We start from the raw sequence: 16,792 nt of genomic DNA, 5'->3' as shown, positions 1-16,792 counted from the left end.
TGGTCATGGTGGTTTTCTCACAGGAATAGAAAGCCTAAGACAGTGAGACACTGGATTGTATCTCTGCACCCCCAAACAAACAAAACTAAACCCAGAAATTCTGTGTTTTTGAAGTGGGATATGTATTTAGTTGAAAGACCCAGATGGGAACACCTGTGTAAGACTCTATTGCAACCCCACATTCCTCCTTTCACCCCACTGGTTCTCTCCTCTTTGCTATACACTTGGAGGTGTATGCTTAGAGTTTGAGAGAGAGAGCTGATGTTGAAAGGAATCTAATAGTATGTTGGGGCTCCTTGTAGTTAGGAAACTGGTTATCAAAATATTAGCGGCCTGAAATTGGTCATGTCGCTAGCAGAAATGGCAACTATTGCAAGTTAATTCTTCTCTCTGCCCCTCCCTCTTCACCCTCTGCTCTCCTTTCTCTCCACTATCTGCTCTCTCTCCCTCCAACCCTTTTCTTTCCCTCCTGTTCACCCTCCTTCTCTTCACCTCTCCTCTTTCTATTCATCAATGCATTTTTGGAAATATAGTGAAAATAAGTTCAATAGTCAAGCCTGCCATTGTAGTTCTCCTAGATACAGGACATCTATTCCAATTCCCAGAAAAGAGAATGGCAGTTTCCTTTCTGGACAAACTAACCTGCCCAAAAGGAAGATTTTTGTCCCTTTAGTTATGTTTCACAAAAGAAGTCATTCAGGCAGAACTCCCTGCAGTGAAGCCCAGTGTTTGACAAACTTTTGACCATCTTTTAAATACCTCATTCTTAAGTACAAATAGATTATTAAGTATTACTGGACACTTGAATAAAATCTCTCATGGTCTAAAAACCATTTAAAAACTGCTTAAAGGAAAAATACTAATCCACAGGACAAGAATTAGAAATTCATAAACACAGAATAAGAGAAACCCTACTAGAAATATAAGTGCAGTGGAAAGGTTGTTAGGTAATGTTGAGATACTTGCTTAGAAAGTAATCAGTAGACACATGGGTAAAACTGGGAAGTAGCTCAAGTGGTAAAGTGCTTTTATGCAAACAGGAGGACCTGACTTAAGCACCCACTAACAAGTCAGCAGCTGTGAGGCAGTGGTGGTGCACACAGAGGCAGGTGAGTTTGAGGCCAGCCTGGTCTACAGAGAGAGTTCCAGGACAGCTAGGGCTACACAGAGAAATCTTGTCTTGAAAAACAAAACAACAAACAAGCCAGACATGGTGGTGTGTGCTTTCGAGTGCTGGGAGGCAGAGTCAGGCAGATCCCTGGGGCTTACTGGCTGGTGAGCCAGGTTACCCTACCTGGTGGTGCTCTAGTTTACTGAGAGATGCTGCTTCCGAAAAGCTCCTGAGAAATGATGACACCTGAAGTGGACCTCTGGTCTCCCTGTGCATACACACATGTGCACACAAGGTAAGGAGATGTAAATGAGAGAAGAATACTTTGGGAACTGGCTTTCTCATTGGCAAAACTGGACATCAGAAAAAAAAATTTAGTTGTTTCTGCAAAGGTTGGGGAGATATTGCCAAAGCAGAGTTGTGTTGCACTCGGCCAATCTAACTTCTCAGTAGCCATAGAGAATCCCAGAAACGATTCCCATCCATGCCTGCTTTATCCTGACAACAATTCGCAGTACCCAGAAAAGGAAATAAAGGAAGAGAGGGGACCATGGGACCCAGGAAACAGAAGACTGCAGGAGAGAAGGGAATCCTCACTGATCACCTGGCTTGTGCAGTCAACTGGAAATAATAAATCAAACTGTAAATGGAAGGATGGAAGGGCTCCAAAGAACTGCAACCAAATACCTGAAGGAGGTGGTCTTTTAAAGATAGGATACAAACCAGGAGCAATTGATTGACACACCTAATATGCATTGTTTCAAGAACATGATGCTATTGGTCATTTATTGATAATAGAATAGAGATTGTGAAGTATGCTTGCTCATCTCTTTCCTAAACATCAATCCACTTTTTAAAATAGAGTATGCTGCCATATAAATAGATGTTGTAAAATATTTGTTAGAATGTTACAATGCTAAGTGCCTATTAATATACAACAGTGTAAATATTTAGAAACTGCTCTATTATATGTAACCATTATATGGAAATGTTCCCATTATCCTGAAGTAGAGCAATCAAAATAGGTCTTCATTTAGATGTTTCAAAGTTTCTAGTGGGACAGAAGACAGTGTTCTTGTCAAAAGCTACAAAATGCTTTTTATTAGGTGTGGTGTCATAATTTCACAGACATATTTACACATTGATAGTCTAGATGTAACCAAGAACTCTTTAAGTAGAACGTCCTTAAGACTTTTAAGTGAGCTGAGCGGTGGTGGAACATGCCTTTAATCTCAGCACTTGGGAGGCAGAGGCAAAAATAAGACTTATAAGTGAGATGAATTTATATTTAGTAGTATAGGAAGTGAATAAGAGATAGTTTGGCTTTTAGAAAAGCAAATTACAGAGCAGTACGTTTGTGTGATAAGGTTCTCAGCTGTATGTAAAGAATCTCAGTACAGAAACTTGTAAAGTGCTAAGTGTTGGGAAGAGAACTCAAAAAGGCCGTTTCCACCTTTTCCTTTGACGTTGTTTTGTGTAGCTAGAAGTTTTTACCCAGTATACATAGCTTTATAAATAATAAACAGATGAACTTAAAATTCTAGATGCATTAGATATATACTTTTTTCAGTTTGCTTTAATTACAAACAGATAGTAAAGAGACGTAATAATGTTAGTGATAGTGATTCATAGTTCCAAAATCCTAGTCTTAGAAAATACTTGACAATATTTTTATTGTTTTTTAAATTTGTTCAACTTTTTATGTATGCTTTATAGTTTTCACATCTTCTACATTTTTTTATTTTAAAACAATCTTTTTTTAATTTTATATACCATTCCAGTTCCCTCTCCCTCCCCTCCACCTGCTCCTCCCACCTTTCTCTGACCCCACTCCCCATCCATTCCTCAGAGCAGGTGAGGCAGGACCAAGGCCCTCCCCGCTGTGTCTAGGCTCCATAGGGAATGAACCCCCACAAACAATTCACATTGTTCACATCATGTATATTTTTATTTTTTTTTAATTTATGGGTTTTTTTTGAGAGAATGGGATAGGGTGATTCTATTACATTAGTTCAATGAAGTAGCTAAGTGATGTGTTAAATAAGCTAGGCTAGAAAGTATTAATTTGAAATTAGAATTTTTTTTAAGGGTTTCTATTTCTAGCTGGTTAATTTCTAAAATAAACAGGTAAAAACGTCTTATGGTAGTTAAAATTTTTAGTAGGTTGGGCAGGATTATGCTACATTTCACGCTTTTCAATGCTGTACTTTATATTACTTTTTCAGTACATTAAAACTTATGCAGTGAAACTGAATAATGGCAATGTTTTTATACCCTTTTATAGCCGTTTCTTCATCATAGCCTCCCCCTATTTCCTGTTAGCTAAACTCTAAGCACCTTTCTGTTAATTTATGAAAATTGTTGTTGAGGTAGCACATTACCACTGATCTGTATGGCACTTTCAGCATGTTTCACACAAAGGTCTGAGCAACATAAAACACATCAAAATTCATTAATGTGGTATTGATTATTTTTTGGATAATTAATTTTATTGCAGACCCTTGAAAGAGATAATGAGCTGCAAAGGGAGAAGGTAAAGGCAGATGAAGAAAAGTTCCTTAGTCTCCAGAATGAGCATGAGAACGCACTAGGAACTTGGAAGAGACGTGTAGGTTCATTAAATTGTAAAATAGTGAAGTATTTAAAATAGTTATTGAATACTAAAAGAATTACAGAATTGATGTCAGACAATTTCTTCTTGTCTGCCAAAGTGAGTGTATTTTTCAAAATTAAATTTAATAAAATTCCCTCTGGTGTTTTCATGCATAGAAGACTATATGTGTATGTTCTTATACACACATATAAAACATATGTGACTGTATAGAATAGCTATTAATATGTGACAAAGAAAAATTAACCTGCGGGCTGGAGATATGGCTCAGTGGTTAAGAGCACTGACTGCTCTTCCAAAGAACCTGGGTTCAATTCTCAGCACCCACATGGCAGCTCACAACTCTCTGAAGATCCAGTTGCAGGGGATCAGACACAATCACACCAATGCACATAAAATAAAAGTTAAATAAACCATAAAAAATATTTTTAAAAAAGAAAGAAAAATTAACTTGCATCTAAATAAAATAATTCAGTATATCTTAGTGAATTGGAATCATATGTGAACTATTGGGCAAGATTACTGTCCTCAGTAGTTTTGTTGAGATGTGTCAGAGTCATGTTAGAACATGTATGCAGTTCTGAGTGCTGTTGTACTAATATCTTATTAGGAGATTATATGTTGTAAACAGCTACTTTATTTAAGTCATATTTTTTCAGTTACACTAAATGTTAATTTGATAAAATATGTAAAACAGTTGTAGAAAATAATGTTAATTCAAGTTGCAAAGCAAAATTTTACTTCAAAGACTGATGGATCACAAAATTGGATTTTCTTTCTTAAAATTCATTGTTTTTACGATTTCTTAGAAAGGAATTAAGGTAATTGTCTCAAGCTATGGCCTGTGGAAATCATGACTTTAGTCACTCTTTAAAAAAAGAATTAACACAATAGAAAGTTACAATGAGTTTATGGAGCTATACATATGATTCTATTTTAGACTTTTGTACTACTTATACCATTTCCACATATTATACTAATAGATATCTGAATATAAGTATTATGACATTTTGTGTAGATGATTTTATTTGATTTCAGATTTTAAAAAAATTATTTGTAGTTAATAAGTTTTAATAATTTGGAGTTTCAAGAGATCAGCTTGGTCATCGATGGTTTTGATATGCCTTATTCAAATCTAAGAAAAATATTTCATACTTCCATTACAATTCTAAAAGCTGGTTAATAATCTCCACCAGGAGAATGTATCATCAAGCAACAAGTACAGTAACTTCAATTAATCTGCTTTGCCTCTCAGTACCTTACTTCTCATGCAGTCTTTAAAGGGTTGTGGAAGTTGTGCTGTGAGATTGGGAAAGCTGGGAAATAAAAGGAGCTGCAAATGACATACAACAAACATGCTGCAAAAATTGGCACCTGTATATGGCACACACACATACACACACACACACATATATATATATACTATACATGCATAGACACACACGTGTGTGTGTGTGTGTGTGTGTGTGTGTGTCTGTATGCATGCAGATGTTTATATCTGGAAACAGGACTTTCACTGCCTGTGCAGTTAAGTAAAGCAAACTAACATTCATTTTCTTTTCTGAGAATACAACAGTGGCCATCTTCCAAGGGCAAAAAATAATTAAGAATAGAAGGAATGAGGCTGGAGAGATGGCATATCTGCTGGGTCCTCTTGCTGGGTTAGTTCTCAGTGCCCACATTGGGAGGCTAACAACCAGGGTTTCTGATGCCCAGTTCTGGCCTCCATGAACACATACACATGTGCAAAGTACGCAAACAAACTAAATAATACATTTTTTTTTAAAAAAGGAAAAACAGCTTTATTGGTGAAAGTATAATTTATAAGTTTAAATAAAATGGTTTTGTCATAATATTTTTTAGATTGTACAACCATAAACTTTCATAAACCACATAAAATAAACTATCATAATCATAAATCAAAACTAAAATAAACTAAGCAAAATATAAGAATATATATTGAATTAAAAAAACACTTTGGTTTTGTAAGGATTTTCTTAAATGAAGATCAGATCTATATAGTCTGTGTGTCTTTCTGTTTGTAATCACACGTGAAATTTCTATAGAATAGCATCCCCCCAAGAAAGTGACTGTGAGCTGCACAGACAGTAGAAACCCAGTTTCCAGATGGAAACATGGGCTCAGGTATCATGTCTGTTGTAACACTTGGTGTTCCATACGTCCAGCTAGCTCAGCAAAGCTCTGCACATCCAGTGTGGTGCAGTGATGAAGACAAAGTCCTGCAGGTGGAACTTCTGTCGGATTTTAGGACTAAGGTTAAATTCTTTTTTTTTTCTCTAAGAAGGCATTTGGGGGCACAGGCTCTAGATTCAATTTTGGATTGCAATCCTGACTGCTACTTTCTATCATTACTGCACTAATGTGGTCAAGTTACTTAATCTTTCTAAGCCTGACATTTCTCAAAGAGGATGAATGAATATACAATCATGTTTGTTAAACACTTGTTGCTATTATCTTAGTGTTTTACGTAGTTAATTTTGCTGTTATTTTTACTGTTTTATAAAACAATCTTTTCAGATAAAATTTATGCACTTGCTCATTTTGACTTAATTTTATTCTAGGTTGAAGAACTTAATGGAGAAATGAATGAGATTAAAAATGAGTTGTCGTTACTTAAGGAAACTCATGTTAAATTGCAAGAACATTACAACAAATTATACGATCAGAAAAAAGATGAGGAATGTAAGAAGTTTCAGGTAAATTTAAATATGTTTTGGGGTATTAACTGTTAAATAGGAGCATCACTGGTAATTTTTTTCATTTTATATTTTAAGTTGCCAGCTTAGTTATAAACATGTTAGTCATACATTTTTAAATTTGGCTTCTAAGTTTAATATAAGGTTCAAGAATCCCTTGGATTTAGATTTTGAATTATTCCAGGGCCACATTTGTTGAAAACCCTGTTCTTGCTCAGCACAGTGGTTTGCACCTTTAATCCCAGCACTCACAAGGCAGAAACAGATGAATCTCTCTGAGTTCATGGTCAGCATGGTCTACATACCAAGTTCCAGAATAACCAGGACTACATAGAGAGACCCTGTCTCATGGAAGAAAAAAAAGAAAGAAAAGAAAGGAAGGAAGGAAGCAATCACTGTTGTTTCTTCTCCCACTGTAGCTTGACACTTTTTTGAAATATGTGGGTCTACTTCTAGACTATTCTGTTGACTCTGTATTTATTAGACACAGATGTAGATTGATGCCAGCAGCACAATTTAGTGCAGCTCTAGAGTGTAAGTTCTTCAGTTTGGTTGTTTTACTTTTAGTTACGTTTTGCTGTTGTAGATTTCTTACGTTTCCATTTCACTTTTAGAATTTATCGAGTTCTGAAAGAGAAGCCCCATCTATTATTTCCATTGAGATTGTGTTAGTTTTTCTCAGTTTGATGCAAACTAGAATCACATGGGAAAAGGAACCCTCAATTGAAGAATTGCCTCCACTGGAAGCCTGTGGTCATGTCTGAGGAGGGGGACAGCCCCGTGATGGCAGTGCAAGTCCTGGTAGTCCTGGGCTGTATAAGAAAGGCAGCTGAGGAAGCAAGGCTGTAACAATTCTTCTTCTGTCCCGCCAACCAGCTCCCAAATAATGACATGAAGACTTCTGATTAATTATGAAACTTCAGCCTATAGTTTACTTAGGCTTATTCCTAACTAGCTCTTATAATTTAACCCATTTATATTAATCTGTGTTCTATCATGTGGCATTACCTCTCTTCCATCTTGCACCTCCTGTCTCCTGGAATCTCCTGTACACCTAGATTCCTCCTCTTTCTCTCCCCAGATCCTGCCTATACTTCCTGTCTAGCTATTGGCTGTTTGGGGTTTTTTTTTTGTTTGTTTTGGTTTTTTTTTTTTTTTTTTTTTGTATTTGGTTTTTCAACACAGGATTTCACTGTAGCTTTGGAGTTTGTCCTGAAACTAGCTATTGTAGACCAGGATGAACTCACAGAGATCCGCCTGCCTCTCTCTCCCAAGTGCTGGGATTAAAGGGGTGTGCCACCACTGCCCGGCTAATTCAGCTTTCTTTTTACAACAATCACAGCAGTGCATCTTCACAGTGTACAAATACCACAAAACACAAGCTAGTAAGCATTCTCAGAGGTCTCTACTTTAATTCCTGTCTCCAGGTTCCTTCATTGAGTTTGTGCCTTGACTTCCCTCAAAATGGACTGTGACCTGGGATTTGTATGATGGCATAAGCATTCTTGTCTCTAAGTTAGTTTTGCTCAATATTTTATCATAGCAGCAGAGATGAAAAGGAGCACTCTGAGTGTTTTTTCTTAAGGTTGTTGTTATAGGATGTGTCCTTGCTTTTTCCTTTGTGAATTCATTGATACATAGATCTGGTGGGTTTTCTTTGTTGATTTTACCTTCTTTTGCTGGATTTGCTTATCAGATCTGAGAGTTTTTAGGGAGAGTCATTGGTGTTTTTGTCCGTATAGGTCATCATCTACAAGCAGGGATAATTTAACTTCTTCCTTTCCTATTTGTTTTGTAAGGCAAGGTGTCCTTGCCTTATTCCATTTTTAGTGGACATGTTTTCAGTTTTCCCCTCACTGAGTACCATGCTAGCTCTACAGACTTGTTAGTATGTTCAGGGGTAATCCTTCTGGGCTCAGTTTCTTCAAAGCTTTTATGAATGATATTGATCTTCCCTCAAAAGTCTTTTTTTCTTTTTTTAAACTTTATTTATACTTTTATGTGTATGTATGTATACCTGCACACTAGGTTGTGGGCCACCATGTGGTTGCTGGGAATTGAACTCAGGACCTCTGGAAGAGCAGCCAGTGCTCTTAACTTCTGAGCCATCACTCCAGCCTGCCTTTTCTCTATTTATTTAGATGATCCTATAATTTTTATCCTTGATTCTGTTTGCTGGGATATGCTTATTGGTTGTGTATGCTGAAACATTCTTTTTTAATTTTTTAAAAATTTTTTCCATGTGTTTTTCATATCATGTAGCTTAATCCCATTCATCATTCCCTGTCCCTTCATATATACCCTCTGCCCCTGTTCCCCCTCCCCAGTAAAACAAAATTCAAGAGGAAAAAAGGAAGAAAATAAAATGAGAAAAATTTTTTTAAAAAGGGAAGGAATTAAAAATCTCATTATGGAAGCTGCAGTGCCACCCAACAAGTCACACTGTATACCCTTTTGTCCATAGATCTCTATTTGCAAGCATTAATTTCAAAGAGTCATTGGTCTGGTTCAAGGCCCCTGTTTTCACTACACATTTGATACTGCCCCCCCCCCCAGTACTCTTCCTGGACATCCCGCTGCTACCTTGCAGCTTTAGGTCTACAGGCCAGGTCCCTTCATCTCCTCCAGCAGATTATAGATGGGTCAAGTGTTGGGGCAGGTCAAGTTATAGCCCTAGGTTCATGCCTGGGCAGCTGTAGGGTTGGTCTGCCAGATAGGAAATGGGAACAGCTATCCCATGGTCACAATTTCAGGGCTGGCTCCCCTACACCTGCACTAATAGCGTTGGAGCTATTATACTGTCCTGGAAAGGTGCAGGGCCTCCCAAGTGTTGCAGTTGACGTGGGTCTGGGATGGCTCTCCCATGCTTGTGATTACAAAGCCAGTTCTCCCACCTGACTCTATTGTTTATGGGTGTCGGGGGAGGTGGACACTTCTCTCCCACTCGTGTCACCACAGGATAGTTGGGTAATGGGGTCGACTCTCCCACGGTCACAGTTTTGGGGCTAGCTCTCCCACATATGCGTTAACAGTGTTGACTCAATTGTGCTGCCCTAGTGAGGTACAGGGTCTGAGAGTTGCAGCTGGTGGGATCAGGGATGGCTCCCCAACTCTGTTGAAACATTCTTGTGCCTCCAGGATGCATCTCAGTTGACTGTGGTGTACAATCTCTGTAGTGTGTTGTTGAATTCTGTGCCAGTTGTGCCTAATATCTTATTTACACAGCTATTGCGGTGTATTTTCCATTGTTCTATATATCTGTCTCCAGAGTGCAGGGATGCAGCATTACTTTGGCCTACTTTTGAATAATGATTAATAAAATTAAGCATGAGTCTGTCCAGTCTTGGACATTTTGTTGTTGTTTCTGGAGAGTCTTTTTAAATTATTATTTAGATTCCACTGTATGTAATTGATTGGCTTAGGTTTTCTCCTATTTTATTGGTTCAATTTTATTTAATAGGTCATATTTGTCTAGAAATGTTCATTTATTTTATAGTTTTAAGATGTATTGGATTATAATTTTTCAAGATTGACCCTAATGATGATCTGGACTTCAGGGACATGTTATGTCCATTTTCATTTCTTATAGTGGGAATTCAAGTCTTCTTTCTTTATCAGTTTGGTTAGAGGATTGTCTGTTTTTCTGGCCTCTTCTGAGAACTAGGCTTCATTGGTTTCCCACACATTTTTCCCCTTGCTATTTTGATGTTGCCTTTTTCTTTTCCTCATACCAGTTATTTTGGATTTATTTCCTCTTTCTAGCTGCTGATTATTGCAACTTTGAGTATTGATTGTTTACTTACTTTCTTTTTTTAAAAAAATATTTATTTATTTATTATGTATACAATATTCTGTCTGTGTATATGCCTGCAGGCCTGAAGAGGGAACCAGACTTCATTACGGATGGTTGTGAGCCACCATGTGGTTGCTGGGAATTGAACTCAGGACCTTTGGAAGAACAGGCAATGCTCTTAACCACTGAGCCATCTCTCCAGCCCTGTTTACTTACTTTCTAATTACAAGCTGTGAAGTTTCCTCTTGGCACTTTTAGCTGTATTCTATAAACTTTGATATAATTTTCACTCTCAGTACTGTGGATTGAATCTAGAACTTTGCATGTGCTAGAAAACACTACAGCACTGAGCTAATTCCCAGCACTTGTTATTTTATCTTAAAATTATTATTATTATTATTATTATAAGACAGGATTTCCCTGTATAGCCCAGGTTGTCCTTGAATTTGTGATCTTTCTGCTTCCATTTCCTAAATCTGGGATTACAGGTATGTGCCATCATGTCTAGCAGGTCAAAGTGTGTTTAGATTTTTATTGTGGGATATTTTTTGACACATATTAAAAGATTGCTTCCCTGAAAGGCTGTTTCAATTCATTCTCAGCCATCATATGAGTACCTGTTCCCACCAACTAACTCTCTCTCTCTCTCTCTCTCTCTCTCTCTCTCTCTCTCTCTCTCTCTGTGTGTGTGTGTGTCTGTCTGTCTGTCTGTCTGTCTCTTTCTCTCTTCTCCCTCCCTCTCACCATTTGTTTGCTTTTGGAAACAGATCTCATTGTGTAGCTTTTACTGGCTTGATTCTCACTATAGACTAGGCTAGCCTCAAACTCGTAACCTTAGCCTCCTGTGTACTGTGAACACAAGTGTGCAGCCCCATGCCTGTTTTTTTAAACCAGTTTTAATATGTATATTACTTTATTTTATGTGTTTGTTAGTTAGATTTCTTTCCTGGGTTTTAGTTTATGTTTTTATTTGTAATTAAACATGTTCAGCTATCTCCCACATACATCTCTAAATGACAAACTTTCAGCAAAATTAACCAAAAGAGATTATCTAAATTAATCAAATTAGAGATGAAAATGGAGACATTATAACAGATACCAAGGAAATTCATAGCTTTGTAAGAACATTTTAAAAATCTATATTTTAGGGCTGGAGAGATGGCTCAGCGGTTAAGAGCATTGCCTGCTCTTCCAAAGGTCCTGAGTTCAATTCCCAGAAATTACATGGTGGCTCACAACCATCTGAACTGAGATCTGATGCCCTCTTCTGGCCTGAAGACAGACATACAGACAGAATATTGTATACATAATAAATAAATAAATAAATATTTTTTAAAAAATCTATATTTTACCAAGCTAGAAACCCTATATTTTTTGCTAGAAACTCTAAAAGAAGTGGATGGATTTCTAGATATATAAGGTCTACTAAAGTCAAATCAATACGAACTTAATAATTTAAATAGATTCATAACATCCAGTGAGGTAGAAACAGTAATTTAAAATTTCCTAACTGAAAAAAGTCCAGAGCCAGCTGGATTTAGTGCAGAATTCTGCAAGACCTTCAAAAAGGGCTAATGCCAATACTCAAATTATTCTGCAAGATAGAAACTGAAGGAATGTTTCTGAATTCCTTTTATAGAGTAGTATTGCCCTGATACCCAGACCAGACAAAGATGCAAAAAAAGAAAGAAGATGGGGGCTGGAGAGATGGCTCAGAGGTTAAGAGCATTGCCTACTCTTCCAAAGGTCCTGAGTTCAATTCCCAGCAACCACATGGTGGCTCACAGTCATCTGTAATGGGGTCTGGTGCCCTCTTCTGGCCTGCAGGCATACACACAGACAGAATATTGTATACATAATAAATAAATAAATATTTAAAAGAAAAAAAGAAAGAAGAAGAAGAAGGAGAAAAAGAAAAAAAGAAAAGAAAATATAGGCTAACCTTTGATTGACATAGATATACAAATTCTCAACAAAATACCTACAAACTGAATTCAGGGACACATGAAAATGATTACATACCATGATCAAATTTTCTTCATCCTAGATACAGGGATGGTTCAACATATATAGATCAGTAAACATAATCCACCATATAAACAGACTAAAGAACAGAAACCATGTGATCATCTCACCAAATGGAGAAAGGCCTTTGACAAAATCTAACATCCAATTCATGATTAAAGTCCTAAATCTATCTCTAAGTCTTTCCTTTCTATGTTGAGCCACATTTGCTGCGAAGCAAATTATGTTCTTTTTTCTTTCCTATTCCTAGTCATTCTTGTGCATAAAAAGATCTGCATAAAACAATCACTCCAAACAAGCCCATCCACCAATCGCTCCATCCACTGGACACTACACCAGCAGACACAGTATCCAATGTATACTTTCCAGTCTCTTTTAAGTGCTTAATTTTTTTCCCAACGCCCTTTTCTCTGTGTCATTGCTTTGTTCTTTCCCTTTTACCTCCTAGGCTGCCCTTTAAACTGGTAAAAAATAAAATAAAATAGCTCTTATTACCAGTAACTGAAGACAGACCGTGTGCTGTAAGGGTTTTGTATACATTATCTAATCATGACAGCATTTTCATGCTATGGATGAGAAAGCAGGCAAACTTGAGTTGAGCTGGGTTTAGTTAACTGGCTTAGAATGAAAAGTGAAGGATGTTTCTTCTGCATTCATCTCCCTCTCAAGCCCCCCACCCTGTTCTCCCTGTCCTCATATGTGACTCCTCATCATACTTTAAAGCAGGGACATAGGGATTCCATATGGTGCTGCATAATCCCTACTTTATTAAAGCTGTCTTCTTTCTTTTCCAGTATATATACCAAACTAAGTTTTTTGAGGGCAAGGACTGTATTTTGTTCATTATTGAATTCCAAAACCTACTGTGAATCAATATTTCTGTGTGAGAAAAAGGATTTTATTTTTGAGACAGGGTCCATACTGTAGCCTAAGCTAACCTGGAACACACTAACGTAAGTCCAGACTGGCCCCAAACTCCTGATGATCCTCTTGCTTTAGCCTCTTGAGTGCTGGAAGTAGAGGTATGTGTAAAAAACTCCTGTTTTTTGTTTCTGTTTTATAGGTGAATAAAATGCTACTTAAAACAATTTGCCTGGCCCAAACAAATCTTACCCCTAATTTGCTTGCCTGTGTGGTATAATAATGTGATAGACATGTTTGAAAGCATATTGAGCTTTTCAGTTTGTTCAAATATGAGACTGTATACAGGGAACTTCAAAAGTCATTTGATTTTTAAATAGAAATTGCTGAATAGTTGAACTAAAATTCACTTTTATCAGCAAAGTATTCTCAAATATTTAACACATTTAAACAATCTTTTCTATTTTATACTAGAGTATTCCAGAACTAAATAATGAAAGTAATGATGGACTATCCTGTGAAAAATCAGAAAATATCACCATGCAAAAATATAATTCTGATCAAGAAATATGGGGAAAAAATACAAGGAGTTTTTGTTTAGATACTGATTACTACAGAGAAAAGGAAAAAATTAAAGACGTACCTGTAGAAGAAATTGCAGAAGGTAACCTTAAAGCTACATTGATAAAGCTCCATGGGCATCTTCTCTGGCTTTTAGGGGCTACAGTTACAGCTTTGCATGAGTAAAGTGGGGAAACACCTTTTCACCTGTGTGTAAACAAGCATTCTGCACGTGAGTCTATAACAGTTACTATGCAGAGAGCATGCTCTGGGTCACCAGCACACTTTTGGTGAGCATACCACATTGCCCTTGGTTTATATGCCTACAGTAAGCACTGAGATGATTTCTAATTTCTCCACTTAAAGTGACACTGGCCGAGGTGTTCAACTGAGGGTGAATAGCCACTCGGTGGAGACTTTGGAGAAAAATGATTGAACCAATACAACCCTTAAGACCTGAAATTTATGTTCTAGGTTATTTTAACTATACTTAAGATTTGATGCCTATAGTTAAAGCAAAGATAAATAGAATTGTCTTGGGTAGGTAGATTGGCCCAAAATTATTCCAGAATTTTAAAATACTTATAGAGTAATAAACAAAAAAATGATTGTTGTCAAACATGAGCAAGCTATCAACTTCTGAATGTTGTTAGACCTGGGCTGTAATGGAGGTTAGTATATACAGTAATTTTTATCAGGATTGTACTTTGTGCCTCAAAGGAAACTATAGGAAAAATAAAGACCATTGTGCAAATATTTAATGCTGCTTTCCCCACTGGGTAATTGCTATTGGGAACTAAAAAGTTTCAGGACAGAGCCAAGAATTTAGCATGCTTTAGTATAGGAATGCAAAATTTGAAGAAAATTGATGTCATCTTTGTATGATTAATGTCTAGACTATTTAAGACTCAGTATGTTTTCATAAAATGTAGGTGACATATGTTGTCAACAAACTTTACTGAGATGATAACATTTTATTTTGTCCTTTGCATGACAGACTTACAGCCTTTTGAAATAAGTGCCAAAATCAAAATTAATACTATGGTGACTCAGGATGGACACCAAAGTGGAATGTCCCCGAGCAAAGCCCTTTGTGTAGATAATGATGTAACTGATCAAGAACAAACCTTGAATGTTACTGACTGTAGAAAGTCAGTCAGTGTAGAAGTAAAAGACAAGGTATGCTTGGAAAAGGACAAGGGATGTGCAGAATTTAAATCACTGAACAACTTTTTTATAGAGCGATATGAATCCCTGGAAGCAGAGAAGACATGCCTGGAAGGGACTGAAGGTCTTCTCCACAATGGTGTAGATGCTCCTCTAGAGACTGGGAGTGACAAAGAACCCCTTAATGGCATGTCAGATGAGATGGCCCACAAAAGAAACTATAGCACAGATGTTTCTGAAAGCAAGCCGTTCAAACAGCAATTCAAATTGCTTCCCGCAGACCTGGAAAATGCTACAGAGAAGGAAGTTACAAGTCATGACCAAACCAAAGCAGGGTTAGATTCATTTCTAGATATAAAAGTAAAACTTGATCATTGTAAGAAACACGGCTTACAGGATTCAGGTAATGTTATGTTAGATAAGAACAGAAAAATGAAAGAGACCTTAAGTGAAGAGAATGAGTGCAGCACAGTACCCTTTCCGTGCCATCAGCAAGCTAGGAACGCTGCCCAGCAGCCTGAAGCAACTGGTGCCTGTGCTGCAGTGATCAGCCCACCCTGTCCATCTGCTGTTTCTGGAGATAATTCGAAAGTACTTAAGAAGTCACCAAACAGTATTAATACTCTGCCGACATTGGTGAAACCTGACTCAAGCCCTGCAGAAATAACTATGCGGAAAAATATGAATAACATACAAAACAGTTCATTTAAGAACCAGTTGGGATCTTCAGAAAACAGTATGAGCATCTCAAACATTCCGGTTAACCAAGGGGACAGTCATGCTTCACAAGCCAGAGATTTAAAATCTGTAGTTCCCATGATAACTTCCACAGGAAAATTGCCTTCCAGTGAGAATCAGATAACTGAAGCTACAAAACGTGCTCTCTTTTCCTCGGTGGATGTTAAGAAAAGACAGTGCATGTTGCTAAATAATAGAGAGAAAGCAGAGGTATCAAATGACATCCTGTCAGAAGGAACATTTAGTGAAGGTCAGTTGGAAGAATCACATTTGTCTCATGTATCGCCATCTGCAGATTCAGTAAATACAAGTTTAAGGTCGGCCTTTGATCTTCCCACTCTAGATAAAAAACTCAAGAAAACACCAGAATATATGAAGTTTGTAGCCCCTAGTCCTTGGTCAAAAATAAATCAAATTAAGAATAAAACAGTGGACATTTCCCTTTCCAGCTTTCCTTTATTGCTAAAGGAGAGACCAGCAGGTCCAGAAAGCAAAGTGATCACTCAAGTGACTTTTTGTAAAAATGTTGATCTGGATGACACCAGAAAAAATACTAAGCCAGGTAAGGAAAGATGGCATGCTTGAGTTTTTTTTTTTTTTTTAAATTTCTGTTACTTAGCTATTCTGGACAAAGTGTCTCCAGATTTGTTTAAAGTGGAAAAGAATATATGTGTGTGTTTGTGCATATAAAATCACTTAAGCATAGTAGAGAGCATACATAAATAGAATGGTTCTGTTTAGATGAGTTATTTTTAACCTAAGTCTAAGTAGTAGTATCGGTCTATCACCAAGCACATTTGGGAGTGCTTTTCATTGTCAAAGTGTGGCACACCACCACCAGGGTGAGGTCATCGAAGTAAATTAGGAATAGCTGCCTGGTGAAGAAGTCTTCATCTCTCTAAGTAAACTGGTCTTTTCTTTTTCTGTTTTTCCTTTTGTGCCTGTTCTTTCCCTAGCACCACAAATTCAACTTCTTTCTCTTATTGGCAAAAGTGGAATTTCACATCGTTGGGTTTTGTTGTGATTGCTTGAAGCAGGTTAATCCTTTAATAATTGTGTACCTATGCTATATTCACATGTTACTTCAGAGATTAGAGGGTCCATTTTCTTGAAGTAGCACACGAATGATTGAAAGAATAACTCCAGGAAACAAAATAACTTGGTGAAATACAGGATTTGGTAGTGATGTGGCTATCTGGTGGTAATAC

At 37.1% G+C, this 16,792-nt stretch overlaps 1 protein-coding gene across 1 annotated transcript in view; it reads left to right on the top strand.

Moving 5' to 3' along the window:
* The window catches only part of Ccdc73 (coiled-coil domain containing 73), a 105,533-nt gene that overhangs the window by 82,513 nt on the left and 6,228 nt on the right, over window positions 1-16,792 (top strand). Inside the window, exons 12-15 of the mRNA XM_048443678.3 lie at window positions 3,609-3,719; window positions 6,305-6,439; window positions 13,593-13,782; window positions 14,677-16,146. Of these exons, the coding sequence (XP_048299635.3) occupies window positions 3,609-3,719; window positions 6,305-6,439; window positions 13,593-13,782; window positions 14,677-16,146 (1,906 nt within the window). The remainder of the gene's footprint in view (window positions 1-3,608; window positions 3,720-6,304; window positions 6,440-13,592; window positions 13,783-14,676; window positions 16,147-16,792) is intronic.

The sequence above is a fragment of the Myodes glareolus genome, chromosome 10 (assembly GCF_982192425.1).
Source record: "Myodes glareolus chromosome 10, mMyoGla1.1, whole genome shotgun sequence".
Classification (NCBI taxonomy): domain Eukaryota; kingdom Metazoa; phylum Chordata; class Mammalia; order Rodentia; family Cricetidae; genus Myodes; species Myodes glareolus.
This window is presented reverse-complemented; position numbering and strand designations above follow the sequence as displayed.